The sequence below is a fragment of the Polypterus senegalus genome, chromosome 6, assembly GCF_016835505.1.
Source record: "Polypterus senegalus isolate Bchr_013 chromosome 6, ASM1683550v1, whole genome shotgun sequence".
NCBI classification, from domain to species: Eukaryota; Metazoa; Chordata; class Cladistia; order Polypteriformes; family Polypteridae; genus Polypterus; species Polypterus senegalus.
The window spans coordinates 63,298,445-63,313,085 of record NC_053159.1 but is presented as its reverse complement, the minus strand read 5'-3'; the positions used below and the strand labels follow the sequence as shown (position 1 = coordinate 63,313,085).

At 36.5% G+C, this 14,641-nt stretch overlaps 1 protein-coding gene across 3 annotated transcripts in view; it reads right to left on the bottom strand.

Annotated features, from left to right (window-relative positions):
* espn (espin) overlaps window positions 1-14,641 on the bottom strand; it is a 150,325-nt gene that overhangs the window by 69,300 nt on the left and 66,384 nt on the right. For all 3 annotated transcript variants that reach the window (XM_039756126.1, XM_039756127.1, XM_039756125.1), the window contains exons 3-6: window positions 14,040-14,226; window positions 13,693-13,875; window positions 11,306-11,437; window positions 5,513-5,741 (exon numbers count right to left, since the gene is read on the bottom strand). In XM_039756126.1, coding sequence (XP_039612060.1) covers window positions 5,513-5,741; window positions 11,306-11,437; window positions 13,693-13,875; window positions 14,040-14,226 — 731 coding nt within the window. The remainder of the gene's footprint in view (window positions 1-5,512; window positions 5,742-11,305; window positions 11,438-13,692; window positions 13,876-14,039; window positions 14,227-14,641) is intronic.

Here is a 14,641-nt window from a genome sequence, read left to right as displayed (position 1 = left end):
TATACACACACACACACACATACACATATATATATATATTGTTTAGAAATTTAGTCTTTAAATTTCTATGGTGAAGAAAAATGTATGCAATGATGACTAAATTTAACTATATAAAGTAAAACTTGTATATATATATATATATATATATATATATATATATATATATATATATATATATATATATATATATATATATATATATATATATATATATATATATATATATATATATATATATATATATAGTCATTCCCGAATATATAAAATCAAAACTTGATTATATAAAATCACTGTCGGAATAAATAAAGTCAAAACTTGAATATATAAAGTCAGCGCTGGAATATATAAAGTCATTCCCAAATATATAAAGTTAAAACCTGAGTATATAAAGACGGCGTTGGAATATTTCAAAATATATAAAATAAGCGCTGGAATATATAAAGTCATTCCCGAATATATAAAGTCAAAACCTGAATATATAAAGTCAGCGCTGGAATATCCATCCATTTCCCAACCCGTTGAATCCGACCACAGGGTCATGGGGTCTGCTGGAGCCAATCCCAGCCAACACTGGGTGCAAGGCAGGAACCAATCCTGGGCAGGGCACATGCATCATTTTCAAAACATTACCGAACAGTGTTTTTTTAATTTTTTTTTCTGAATACGTTTTTGTTAACTTAGTTCAGTTCAGAGTCGTTTCAATCCATATATTTTGACTTTGACTTTATATATTCAGGAATGAGTTTATATACTCCGATATTGACTTTATATAATCAGGAATGACTTTATATATTCTGACGCTGACTTTATATATTCCGACGCTGACTTTATATATTCCAGCAATGACTTTATATATTCAGAAACAAGTTTGACTTTATATATACCAACGCTGGCTTTATATATTCAAGTTTTGACTTTATATATTCGGGAATGACTTTATATATTCTGACGCCAACTTTATATATTCAGAAAATCAATGTATTTGCCTGTTTGGCACCCCATAGTATATGTGTTTGTGTATATATGTACACACACATACACATATATTATATATATATGTGTATGTATGTATGTATATATATATGCCAGCAACACTCATGACAATGACAAAACAATTACATTGTCAATCATGTTACATTATTATTAAACTGTTTCCTTTTCTTTTTACTTCTCCACTGCAAAGCGCGGGTATTCTGTTAGTATATATATAATAGGGGTGGGACTGGATTAAAAAAATGTATCTAATTAATTAGAAGCATTGTAATTAATTAATCTTGATTCATCGCATGTAATCGCACACGTAAATTTGCCCCAAAGCACAAATGTTTTTTTTAATTTAAAAGGGTTTTAGTGGGCGACAGAATCAAATAATAGACATGGATATAGTAAACTCAAGCTCTTAATTTCTGAAAAAAAAAATGCATTTAAACTGCATTTCAATTCAAATCAGAATCATCATCCGTGGCTAAAATTGGGCAGACTTAAAAATAAAGTGGTATTCTAAGTACATGTTCAGAATGGTATTGTCTTTCAATAATAATAAGAAAAATTTCAACATAAAATGCAGTTTTTCATCTTAAAAAAATAAGGCAGAAACATAAAAGGTAATTTGACCAGCTTCACCTTTGTGTTATGCAAACTCCTTTTTGCACAGTTTGCACAAAACCACGCTTTTATCAAGGCTTCCGTCGGGTAGTCTTTTGAAATGAAATTTTCCTCCAATCAGTCCTAACGCTTTCTTCCGACTCTTACATTTTTGTAGCTCTGATGTGTGCATCAATGTAATCGGTGTACCAGGAAATCATGCATTGAGAGAAGTTCCCCTTTGCTTGGAATGTAAAGTGTGATTAAATGCGTTATTTTTTAATGCGTTATGGAGCGCATGCATCGAAGCTTCTTAGCTGTGCTTGTGCTAAGAAAAGGAAACATTTAAAAAAATAACGTAACATGATTGTCAATGTAACCTTTTGTAAGTAGTGCCTGGAAGATTCAGAGTGTGGAGAAACTCTAGAGACAGCTTGTGTATTTAATTGTGTATTTTTCTGTGAGTATTTGGTGGCAGCGTCACAAAGTTGCTTCCGCAAGACCGCGTTAGCTGCGGAGCTCAGCTCAGAGCGAAATGAGGTGAATGGGAGGGGAGATGATGACGTCACTCCCCCACCCGCCTCAACTGTCAATCCCCCCACAAGCACAGTCTCTCGGAATTTGCATAAGCACAGCCCTTCACCAGCAATTTTAACTTAGTTATAAAGTGATCAAAACTCTTGTTTATACCCTGCGTCCTCTCATTAAACTTGTATCCCGCATTAGTCGTGGGCATGACAAACGCCAGCGGCAGCCCGTCTATGAACTTAATTTAAACTTTAGGTTTACACCATGCTTTGTTTCCGAAGTAGCTGCAATCATGAATATGCTTGTATGCGTCACTGTACATGACAAACAGCAGTGGGAGCGTGTCTATAAACTTCATTTAAACGTATGGTTTACACCGTGCTTTGTTTCCACAGTAGCTGCACTTATGAATATGCTTGTATGTGTCACTCGCTTGCTTCTTATTGTTTTGCTGCCTTCTCAATTGTATAATGCATGTTTTCTTCAGCGCTTTTTGGAGCTCTTCCTTGTTTTCTACGTACTGGGCTCACAGTCAGTTCACATGATTATGTGGGAGGCGTGATGATGTCACACGAAACTCCACCCCCCATGGCCATCGAGCTGAACTCCATTACAGTATATGGAGAAAAATAGGTTCCAATTATGACCATTACGCGTAGAATTTCGAAATGAAACCTGCCCAACTTTTGTAAGTAAGCTGTAAGGAATGAGCCTGCCAACCTACAGCCTACAACCTAATCAGCCTTCTACCTACACGGGAAGTTGGAGAATTAGTGATGAGTGAGTCAGTCAGTGAGGGCTTTGCCTTTTATTAGTGTATATATATATATATATATATATATATATATATATATATATATATATATATATTAATACTAGCCATGTGCGCCCAACTACATTGCGTGTGTTAAAGTTGTCTGTGAAGGGCTACCTGTTTAAACGCGGCTGCCAATCGTGAACTGGGCCCTTCGTCGCACAGCATTATGATTTTTTATAAGGGAAATAAAATTACAAAAGAAAACCCTTGGATATTGATTCGATAGGAACGGCCTATTCGGAATCACTATCCGAATCATAATTATGTGGTGGTGTAGGAGCATTTCTGGTTCTGTCTGTTCACAGTCCATCTCGTTTTCATGACGCTATCGTTTCCTCTCACGATCTCTTCTCAACCGTTCTCCAATCTCGCAGGTTGTTTTGTGGCAATCCAAAGAGTAAGGCAATATAAACGGAGCAATGGTTATAAAAAGAGGACACATAGGTATCCAGGCTCTTTAAAGCATAAATAAGGATCACTTAACTGACATGTGAGCAAGCCACGGTACAACTGTGAGACGCGCAGCACTCACCGGCTACAACGTAACAATAATAATTTCCGGAATGTGCTGTTACGTTGTCATTCATTTTACCCACTGTTACCCACTGTCTTTCTTTCATTCATATGTTACGTAGGCACGTACCTTTTATCTTCGGCAATCTCATTCTCTAACCAGGCCTCAGGAGCTAACCAGCGTAACCACCCCTTTCGTTATTTTGGCACATTGTTGACATCCGTGAGTAACAACAACGTACTAAACTGGAAAGTGGTCTACGCATGCGTGGAATTCGCGGACAAACAAAGATCAAGATCTAAATGAAGATCTCTTTAGTTAATTTAAAGCACAACAATTTGTTTAGTTTGAATGTCTGTGTTTTGATGTGTGACTGGAGTACTACAGTCTTCAGTAGTATAAGCCTGGAGGAGATTCTTAATGCAATGCCTATGTTTTAGCTGTCTCTCTACTGCCATCTAGTGCTTCTTCTTCTAATTCATTCGCGGACAAACAAAGATCAAGATCCAAATTTTCTCCCCAGAATTTTTTTTCAGCCGGGAGGCAAGAAAAAGTAGCAGGGTGGGGTGGGACGAGGAAATTTGGTGGTGGGGAAAATTAAATATGCACTATTTTTATTAGTTTATTATTATTTTCCAAAGCTCAATATGACTTTCTTTTTTAAGGCTTGACACTTGTGCCAGTATATTTTTATTAAATTTAAGAAGTATCCAATTCAGGATCCTGCAACCCTAACAAAAAATTTAAATAACAATTATTATGACATAAACCAAGAGGCACAAGTATTGTTGCTGTCGGGAAGAAAAGTGAAAACAATGAAAAAAAGTATAGGAAACCTAATGAAGAAAATTTTAAAAGTATTCTTCAAAGCCAACTTGCATATGCAGAATGTGTCTTCAGTTAAATACTTATTCTTCTTTTCTTCCTAGAGGCCCAGTTGTGTGAAGCTTTCCCATAATCAAAATCCCCAGGATCTGGGCCCACCAAGGAGATCACTCATTGTACACTGCCATAGTGACTGTACTGCAAAGTCATCAGACAGCCATCTAGTGTTACTGGCCATTTTCAGCTTAATTTGGGGAATGTTCAGAATATTTTTGAATTTCCGTTAAACCAGCCATCCTAACTGAGGAATTTTGGAAGAAATAGATGAGCTGCCAAACGATGTTCAGTTTTGTTAAATAAGGTACAACAGCTGCTGCTTGGGCACTGGCAAGGGTCAATCGGTGGTTTTACACAGTGGCAGTTGACCAAGAGTCCAGATGATTTATCTCTAAGTAGTTTTGCCACACCTTTCTCTGTTTCCCCAATCATAACAGCCGTTCCATCTGACCCTAATCCAACCAGATTAGCAGGTTTCAAGCCTACAGTGTCCATAGTCTCACTCAGTGTGTTGGTTTTAGTCTCCGCTTTGCCGTCAATCATACAGTATATGTATATACATAATATATACACACACTTCAATAATGGTTAATCTTTTTAAGTGCTTACATATATTTATAAAAACACTTAGAAAGACAAACCATTATTAAAGTCCTCAACCATAATGCAGAATCACTTTTCTCCATCCTTCTCAATTCTGCCAAACAGTACATAGTTTTGTATATACTGTGTATATACACAGTACATGGTACCAATGAATGATACTTTTCTATATAAAAGGTCAAATGCAAGACGACAAAATGGCTCCGGTTCATTGGTTATGATGAGAAATATATTGCAGTTTCCACTGGGCATGCAGGAATACATTTAATTACTGTGTTATGGGTGCGTTGGTAGGTGTACTGTTGTAGTAGTAGAAGTGTCAATTCTAACTATTCAGTCAATAAGCTTTTTTGTAACATTTTTATCCAGTTTAGGTTCATGGAAGACTGGTGCCAATGTCAATTGCATTGAGCATAAAATAAGAAAACAACCCTAGAACAGCACCAGTCCATAACAGAATATATACTGTACATACATACACCTCAACTATTTCATACTGAAGCAACTTAGTACGATTATTTTTTACTTACTACCTTACAGGAATGTCTGGTTTTATTAACAACTGGCAAGTGATTAATACTAACCTGCACTTCTGCTTGCAGTGGGGTTGGCTCCCCTCTTCTCTCCTGTGCTAGACTGGCTTGAGTTACAGGAATCATAGTTGGACAAAGTGCTGGTGGGCGAACCAATGTCATATCGCATTTGCTGGGCTGTAGATGACATTGTTGTGTTGGGTGAGGACATCCCTGAATCAGGCTGCTTGAACTCCAGGTCAGCAGAAGGGTCTCGAGAAAGTACTCTGTGCTCCACACTCTGTAGCAATGACATTTACAATTAAAATGTAATTTCCATTACTGTTTAGACAGTTCAACACACAAAGAGTTCTGATTGTAAAAAATAATAAAATGACCTGTCCTACAATAGAAAACAATGCTATATCATTATCCCTCAATTTCAAATAGAAAGCAAAAAAAAAAAAACACAACAGTACCTAACTTTAAAAAAATAAAATTGCGTCAGAAGTAAAAAAAAAAACAGAATACCTACAATCAAAAGCATAAACATTTTTTCCCTACAAAATTCTCTACAACATGGACTAGCATACTAGATTTCAGCCAACTTTTATACTTGCACACAGAAGAAAAAAATAAAGTATTACAAATAGTCACCTGAGGAGCATCCAGCCTAACAGATGAATTTTCATGCCTACGTCTTTTGCTTCTGTGTTTCTCAGGCAAACTACTGAAACTGAAAATAACCCAATAGGGCAGCAAACTTGTCTTACATTTCCAGAGCCCATCTTGATCAGGGTGAAAGCTTGTATTCAATTCTGATTCAGTAAGTCGTTGCAATAACTTGATAAGATTATTTTTGTTCTTGAAAGAAAAATCCAGTTCACAGTGAGCATCTTACAGGGAGTCAGGAAATTAATATATTAAAAAAAAAAAAAAAAAAGCTTCATCCTACGTGTACATTGATCTGCTGGGAAAATTATGATGTAGTACAGTTCCCCATAGAGTTTGAACAATAAAAACATCTCTACAGCCTTGAAGCCTGCAATAAGCATCACAACAGCTGCTACACTTACAGAGACTTATTAAATTAGGATCTGCAGCAGGTGAATCAGGAGACTGGAGGTTGAACATACTGTGGCAAGGAGCAATTCAGATACCATTGTTAGGATCATGGTACGCATCTCAATGATGATGGTTCAAACACATAATGAAACCTTCACACAATGCTCTATTCGGACTACCAGTTTGGAAAAATGCACCCAAAATGTGGTTACAAAAACACAAAAAGCAAAGAAGGAAAGTCTAATTAATTCTTTCTATATAATACAATTTTAATTTATTGGAGGTCACAAACATTATATTGTCCCAGCTAATGCAGTATACAAGTAATAAAAAAATAACATCGTGTAAGAAGACCACATTTGGAAATGTTTAAGATTATGTCTGTTTTATATATTTACAGCAACACTGTTTAAATGACATCATAAAACCACTTACTCTACTCTATATAAAAAAATTCTAAGCCTAAAAGTGCAACGATTTTATGTGATGCTTTTACATCACGTTTTTTTGTCATGCTTTAAACCGGGCATATTTTAAAACCTATATATACTGTGTGTGTATATATATATATATATATATATATATATATATATTTGGTATCATTCTTTTCAGAATTTATCAAACTTAAATGTGATAATGTTAGATTTTCAGATTCTTATTCCATTCTTAAATTATACACTAAAAAATATCAAGAACTCACGTCCTGCGAGACAAGGGTTCGTGCCAAAAGATTTAACCATGCCCGTGGCCGGAAATAAAAGACAAAGAGTAGGACAGCTACTGTACAGGCTTTAAAATGTTCAAAGCACTGTGTGCAGCTGTAGCAAGCCAGCAAAGAGGAGGTTAAAAAAAAACAAAAAAACAAACAAAACTATTTGTTTCCCATTTTATCACCGTTTAAGAAGGGTTTTGGAGGAGTGACTGCATCTCCTTGGGGTGTGTTCAGCCCCCCTCTTCACAATGCGAGCGGCAGAGACACGAAGTGGCTGGCATGTGGCAAAGGCTGGGAGGGTTTACGAACGAAACTAGCAGGGGGGAACCCTCTAGTACTGTATTAGTATAAGCAATATGATACAGTTGTTGCATGCTGACAATACTTTAATATGTTGTAACAAAATGCTATACTGTATATGAGGCCTATCATCCATTTTAAATCCTGTATACCTATTCCAGGGACATGAGGAACCAGTATGCATCCCAGCATCAGTGGGTGCAACGCAGACACCAATCCTGGACCGCTAAAATAAAAACATATCAACATTTTCTGTCTTCCTAATCCCATTTAGTCAGCGAACTTGGAGTGCAAGAAAGGAACCAACACTGGATGGGGTGCCAGTTCACTGAAGGGTCCATTCTGATACACACATCATCATCCTCCTCATCATCATCACTGGTTTAACAGTCATTTTTTGAGTTTACCCATGGAAGCCAGTAGCTTCCAACCAGTCCCAAATCACTTCCTTCCACATTTTTCTTTATCACTTCTGATAGCACATCCAGCCCGTCTTCTTTGGCCTTAATGGCTCCCACTCTTCTACCTCCATTTTGGTGCGGCTCTTTACACAACCTTCCACTGTTTTTCACTTCTCATGCCCAAAACATATTAGTATGTTTCTCCTGAACACAACACCTATCACCCTCACACCAAGTCTTTCTTTTAATCTGGCATTTGTTTCTCTCTCACTCCATAACACTCCCTGCTTCCAGCGGATCTTTCTCATCTTCAATCTTTACAGTTTTGGCTCATGTTACCCTTTTATTGTCCCTGTTTCATTCCCATAGAGTATACTACTCCTCACACAATTTTCCTAAAACTTACTCTTCAAAGACAGTGACCCCTCAACAGCACATGCAGTAACTAACACCCACTAGCCCACTAACAATTCAACCACTCCTAACTCTGTCAGATGCTTTCTTCTGATCTACAAAAGCATAAAGCATTTTCTTTCTCTTTGCATGATAATTTTCCTGTAGTTGCCTGACATAAAAGATCACATCTTTTGTTCTGTTTCCAGGCATAAAACCAAACTGCTTTTCTCTAGGACGCTTTCAATCCAAAATTCCATCTGATCCAAAAACATGGTTGCTCAATATCATTCATACTCCAATGGATACACCTTGTCTTTGTATACTGGAATAAACACACTTTTCACATATTCAGGAATCCAGCAAATCATACACAATAATTTGTGCAGTTGTGTCAACTGTTCAACTCTAGGACCTTCTGCTACCATCAACATTTCCATAACCACTCCAGTTGAGCTTATTTTTTCTTTTTTTACTATTCTTCATCCATTGAGCACTTTTGTGACTTACTCCTTTGAAAACATACAGGTCAGACCTGCTGTTTTCTCGCAGTGAACTTCATTATCCCATTCAATTTCATCATCTGTCTATTTACAATCAATCACGGTGCTCCCATCAGCATTTTTCAAGCAATGCACACATCTCAAATTTGTTTTGCCATCTGCTTTGCATTCCTGGAAATGTCTCTCTTTGTTTTCTCACTCTGAATTTCACGTGCAAACTCCTGTCACTTGATTTTTTGTGCTCTCCCAAGTGCTTTTCTAGCATTTTATTTTGTTTTCTTGTAGGATGACATACCCATCAACTGCCTTTGTTTTCTGCCACTCCTTATACCAGCTTCTCCTTTCCTCAATTACTACCACTACCTCAGCATTCTGTCACCATGTTTTCTTCCGTCTCAGCATTCCCTTTTCATACTATAGACCTGTATGTGTTGTTTGTATGTATGCTTCTCACTTGCCATTCAGACTTGGGGCCTCACGTACAAGTGGTGCATACGAACAAAAATGTTGCATACGGCCATTTCCATGCTTACTTCATGATGTATAAAGACTAAACTTTGCGTAAAGCCACGCACATTTTCGTGGCAGCTTCATACCATGCATATGCAAGTTTTTGCTCAGTTTTGCAAATGGGTGGCACACAGCTTCAGAGCAGAGCTACTGGTTCTGTGTGGTTTCCCTTTCTTTTTTAAATTTGCATTCATGATGCAAGTTTTAACAGATACGCCAAAATTAATTGCATATTGTCTACAAATTTAATTCACTTGATTGCAATCAGTCGGTAACAATGTGATATGCATGGAATGGCCAAACTACTCCAACTACATTGGCTGCTTTAGCATTGTTAGAAGACATCACAAATGGAAAAATTAAAAGACAGCGTGTATTTATAGATGATGATGACTGGCTTCTATAATCTCTTTACAAAGGCAGACTTTGAGGAATTGTGCTCTACCTGCTCTTTTGCAATCTCTGTCCACCCTCAATTTTTTTAGCCACAGGAGCATTTCAAGGTGAACTAGCTGACCGATCTGCCAGCTGTATGGGATGGTATTATCCACTTGTAAACCAGATATATAAGATTTCCTTACACTGTGGTTAAACTGCCAAACATCAAAGCACAATTTTCAGCAATGTCCGGGTTTCCAAATATAATCTGAGCGGTCAACTGCACATGCATTGCTACTGCAATGGAACTAGATAAATCACCAAAAAGAATGAGGTGGCATTGCATCATCTATAGCTGGACAGCCTATAAAAATGGCAGCTCCACACAGTCGCAGAGTGCTGTTTCCAACTAGTGCAGTAAAAGGCAAGTAGTCCTTTTAAGGACAGCCAGCCACCTCAAACAGTCATATAAAGAGAAGAGAATCTATTCGTGGTGGTGCTTGGTTCCAGTGCTACACTATAAAGGAACTTTCAGAGAATCAATTTGCTTGTGTAAATAGAAGCCATTTTCACTCTATTCCACATCTATTGCTGCTCTATATTCCACAGAAAACGTGTTGCATTATACAGCACGCTACATGTTTCACAATGTGGCACAAAATCGTGGCTTGCCCCCTTACCTGAAGAGATGCAGTATGTTGAACCTGACCCAGCAAATGATCAGTCAAATCGGACAGCGTTACAACTTTGTTTAAATGTAATTAGCAAGATGTAAAAACAGGGAATGAAATGCAGCATTTATTTTTTAACCAATTCATTTAATTTGTGGTCAATAACACATAGTACAGCCCTTGCATTCCTTTGGCTACATCTCTTACAGCATCCAATATTGCATTTTGTGAATCTAGAACAGCTTCGTCAGCACACAGCCAGATGCTCGCCCAACGGTTTCCGAGGCAAAGGTGTGTGAGAAGTCAGCGCCTGAAGATGTGCGAGGCAATAGCAGCACCATCACCACCTGAAGTCATGTCCTTGGCATTGGGGGTCACTTTTGTAATATTGTCTGAAACAGAATAAACAGACAGTGGGCTGCGACTTGCCTTTTCACGTCGACTTTGATATCGGACCACATCTTTTTAATTTCAGGCACTTTGCAACTTTCTGAACTTGAACGTTCGAATGTCTCTGCCATGCTGTATCACTCAGTAACTTCCTTCTGTTGCTTATATCACTGCTTAAGCCAACAAATTGTATGTTTTTCCTTGCCTCCACTTCAAATTCATTGAAACTCTTCTCTTTACCACGTGCTTTTGCCATTGTTTTTAACAAAACACTGAATGGAAGGGGCTATTCATATTGATTTGCATATTCAAATATGTCAAATTTGGGAGTAAGCAAAGTTGCAGAATGCATTTTACATTATATTAGAAAATCACAATATTATTAATAAAACTTTTGTAATTTCTCACTCTAACCAGCATTACTTTTGTTTAGCAACAATAACTGACACGGTAGTAGAAATAATTGCCTCTCGACATTTATTGAACAGAATGCTAAATAACTGTAGCAGAATACATGTGACTTGCTGTAAAGCGATGCTTACCATATTCTCCACTGTGCGCAGATACTTGGCACACTGGGAGTGTCCATTATATTCTGCAAGGTCAGCAGCAGAATAACCATCATGATCTTTGATTCCAAGGTCCACACCATTCACCACTAATATCTGGCAACACTAAGATAAAATTAGAGAAATTAATTAAATACAAATATGCTTATATATATATATATATATATATATATATATATATATATATATATATATATATATATATATGTTATTGACATACTGTAAATGTATACTGATTTGTACTGATGAACTGTGTACTATGGCAGCCACGGGATACGATGGTTGTACAGTTTTCCAAAGGGAAATCCCCACATTTGTAAAAGTACAGAATATGCAAGGATTAAAAATACAAAAGCTCATAACAATTTGGAAATCAGTACTATTTATTATTGAAGGCTTTACTAACTAATACTGAAAGGAAATTATCTTCTTAAAAATTACAACTTCCTAAATTGACCAATTAATAGACATTATTAAGTAGTTAAATGTAATTTTTCCAAAAATAAAAACAAAGACTGGTGAAAAAATGAAAGACAAACTTGTACAAATATAAAAAAATAATTAGCTGACTAAATAAGGAAATCTAAATTTGAATTGCTTTCTGTTCTTCATTTTAGATCAGTTTTCCTGAGCAAAATTGGACTTCATTTCTGTTCTAGACATCCTCTTTAAGATGTCTTCCTATAGCTTCCTATACACACACACAATTGTATTAGCTGTTTGGACTCTCCTGACTTGTGGTCAAGTCCTTTACAAATTACATGGATTTTATAGCAGTATTAATTGAGGTATTGTAATGTAATTCTTATATAATATATTGGTTAGCACATGGTGGCTGCCACTGTCTTTGTTTATAAAATGGTGGGTATTTTTGTAGGTTGTATTTCTAAGCAAACAGAATGAAACAGGCAACAAATACACATTTATTTAAAACATCTACAGAGGCAAGGAAACGATTTTTCCATACTTATAAGAAATAAGTCACAGAGGTAATCAAACAACACAAAGTAAAATTGTTACTACCATACTGATATTGTATCACATAATCACTTTCCTAAGCGTTACGTGCACTTGTAGGAAATCAGTAATACTATTTGATCATCTCCCTCAGTGCCTCTACACAAGTCAAAACAAACAAACAATAAAAATGACTTCATATCTACACATTGCCCATCAAATCCAATCTACCAAACATGCTATGTATGCCCTGTCTGTATGGAAAATTTGACTTTAGAAGCTTCTCAATTCAAACTGAGAAAATGCAAACTAGGATGTTCTGGTTTCAGACAGTCTAGTTAATTTCCCAGTTCCCAGTTGCTGCCTGCACGTTGCTACATGCCACTTCGCAGACAAGTCTCAGTTGCTGACATGTATGTGGCAGTCTTTATCTACTGTTGATCCGCTCTCTCTACATGTTTTGTGGTTTCCACTGAAAGTTACCCCTTCCGTGATCTTTAGTAGTTCTTTTAAATCAAGTGTGATTCAATTTAAAAATACTCAAGCCCCTGTAAACATTGTCCATTGATTGCCAGAGCATAACATTTGCCACAGTATTTTAGAAGAAACACCATATAAATTGATGAAAACCTAGAAAAAAATCTAATGGCTTTCCTTGAGCTCAGTCTGGTAATAAAATAAATATAAGAAAAAGTAAAAAAAAGACAAGGATTCTTGCCCCTCTACGATGCATAATTTTCACACTGTACTATTATGTTAGATTACCTGCGTTTCCTTAGTTAGTACAGATGGCACAAGGCAGCTGTACTCAAAAGCTAATGTGTGCAGCTCAAATGTACTGTCATAATCTTTACAATCTTATTATAATCCATTTTAAACAATCTGATTAGTTACATGTAACCTACTTTAATCACCATTGGAAAAAAAATCAGTTTTGTGCTCTGAGCCCAGCACCAATCTAACTGTTTTATATGATCCAAAACAATTCCACTTATCTTGACTGACAGATAATGGCCACCACAGAAATGAGGAACTGGAGGCCTTCAAGCCTATGAATAGAGAAGGCAGCAAGTTGGACAAGGTTATTCTCTTGGCATAAGAATCTAAATCCAAGTGGAAAAAAATTTAATAAAATACAAATCTAATCCAAAATTCTAATGTTTGCCAAAATACCAGCTCCATGGAAGGGAAAAATAAATTACCAATTAGCTTTGTGTTCATCTACTTTAACGTGAAAGTTTGCTTAATAAACACATAAATCCTAGACAATACACTCAGGAGGGAAGTGGTCATCCTTGACATACCATATACCTGTATATTTTTTCTGTATGTAAAAAGTATGTAAAAAAAGAGTATGTAAAAAAGAAATGAACTAAAAAATATTTAAAAAATAAAATACTTACTTCAAGTTCACCATTTTCAGCAGCGTCATGGAGTGGTGTGCCCCCCCAGTTGTCCCGTGAAATTTCTCCACCATGAAGGAGGAGCCAGCTGAGGACTTTTGCATGGCCTCGACTGGCAGCAAAATGCATAGCAGTGGCACCATCATCATCTGGGTCAGACAGGCTAATATCTGTGAAACTCATCTGAAAGTGTAATGAAAAAAAATGTATCACTATAATGTTATTCTTGTGAAAGACCGACATCATCATCAATATGCTTTACATATAAAATGTACCATCTGTAGAATAAAATCAAGTAGAAAAGTCACAAACGGTTCCAGTAGCCCACACAGTGCCAACCAACTTACCAGCCATACAATGATTGTGTTGTGACCCATTTGGGCGGCTGCATGGAGAGGTGTCATCCCATCATTGGCTCTTATATGTGGCCCCGCACCACGGTCCTTCACCAGGTATTGGACAACCTCAAGGTGACCTTCCTGACAGGCCAGATACAGGGGAGTGGCACCATTTTTTGTTTGAGCATTGATCACACTCAAAAAAAAAAAAAAATAAAGAATTAGATATTAAAAACAATCTACAACACAAAATGCCAACAAGAATAAGTAAAAATACAAATCAGGAAAAAAAAAAATCTGTGTCCATTAATTAGAAATGAGGAAAAATCTCACAACACTTACTGCAAAATTAATTAATGTCAAGAACTTAGAGAGCTATCTACATCTTGTTGTCCCCTGAAACTACAAAACTCAAAAGAGAATTTAAATCCATTTGAGAACTGAAGCAGATGCACAATTCTATAACAACATGATGGAGGAATATTTTGTAACCCACTCCGGGTCATATTGACTCCTAACACTATAGTGAAAAAGGAGAGTTGTTGATTCATTATATGCTATATTTATTAAATTCAATAAACCAAACCTGTTAATGATTTTGAATTTTATGA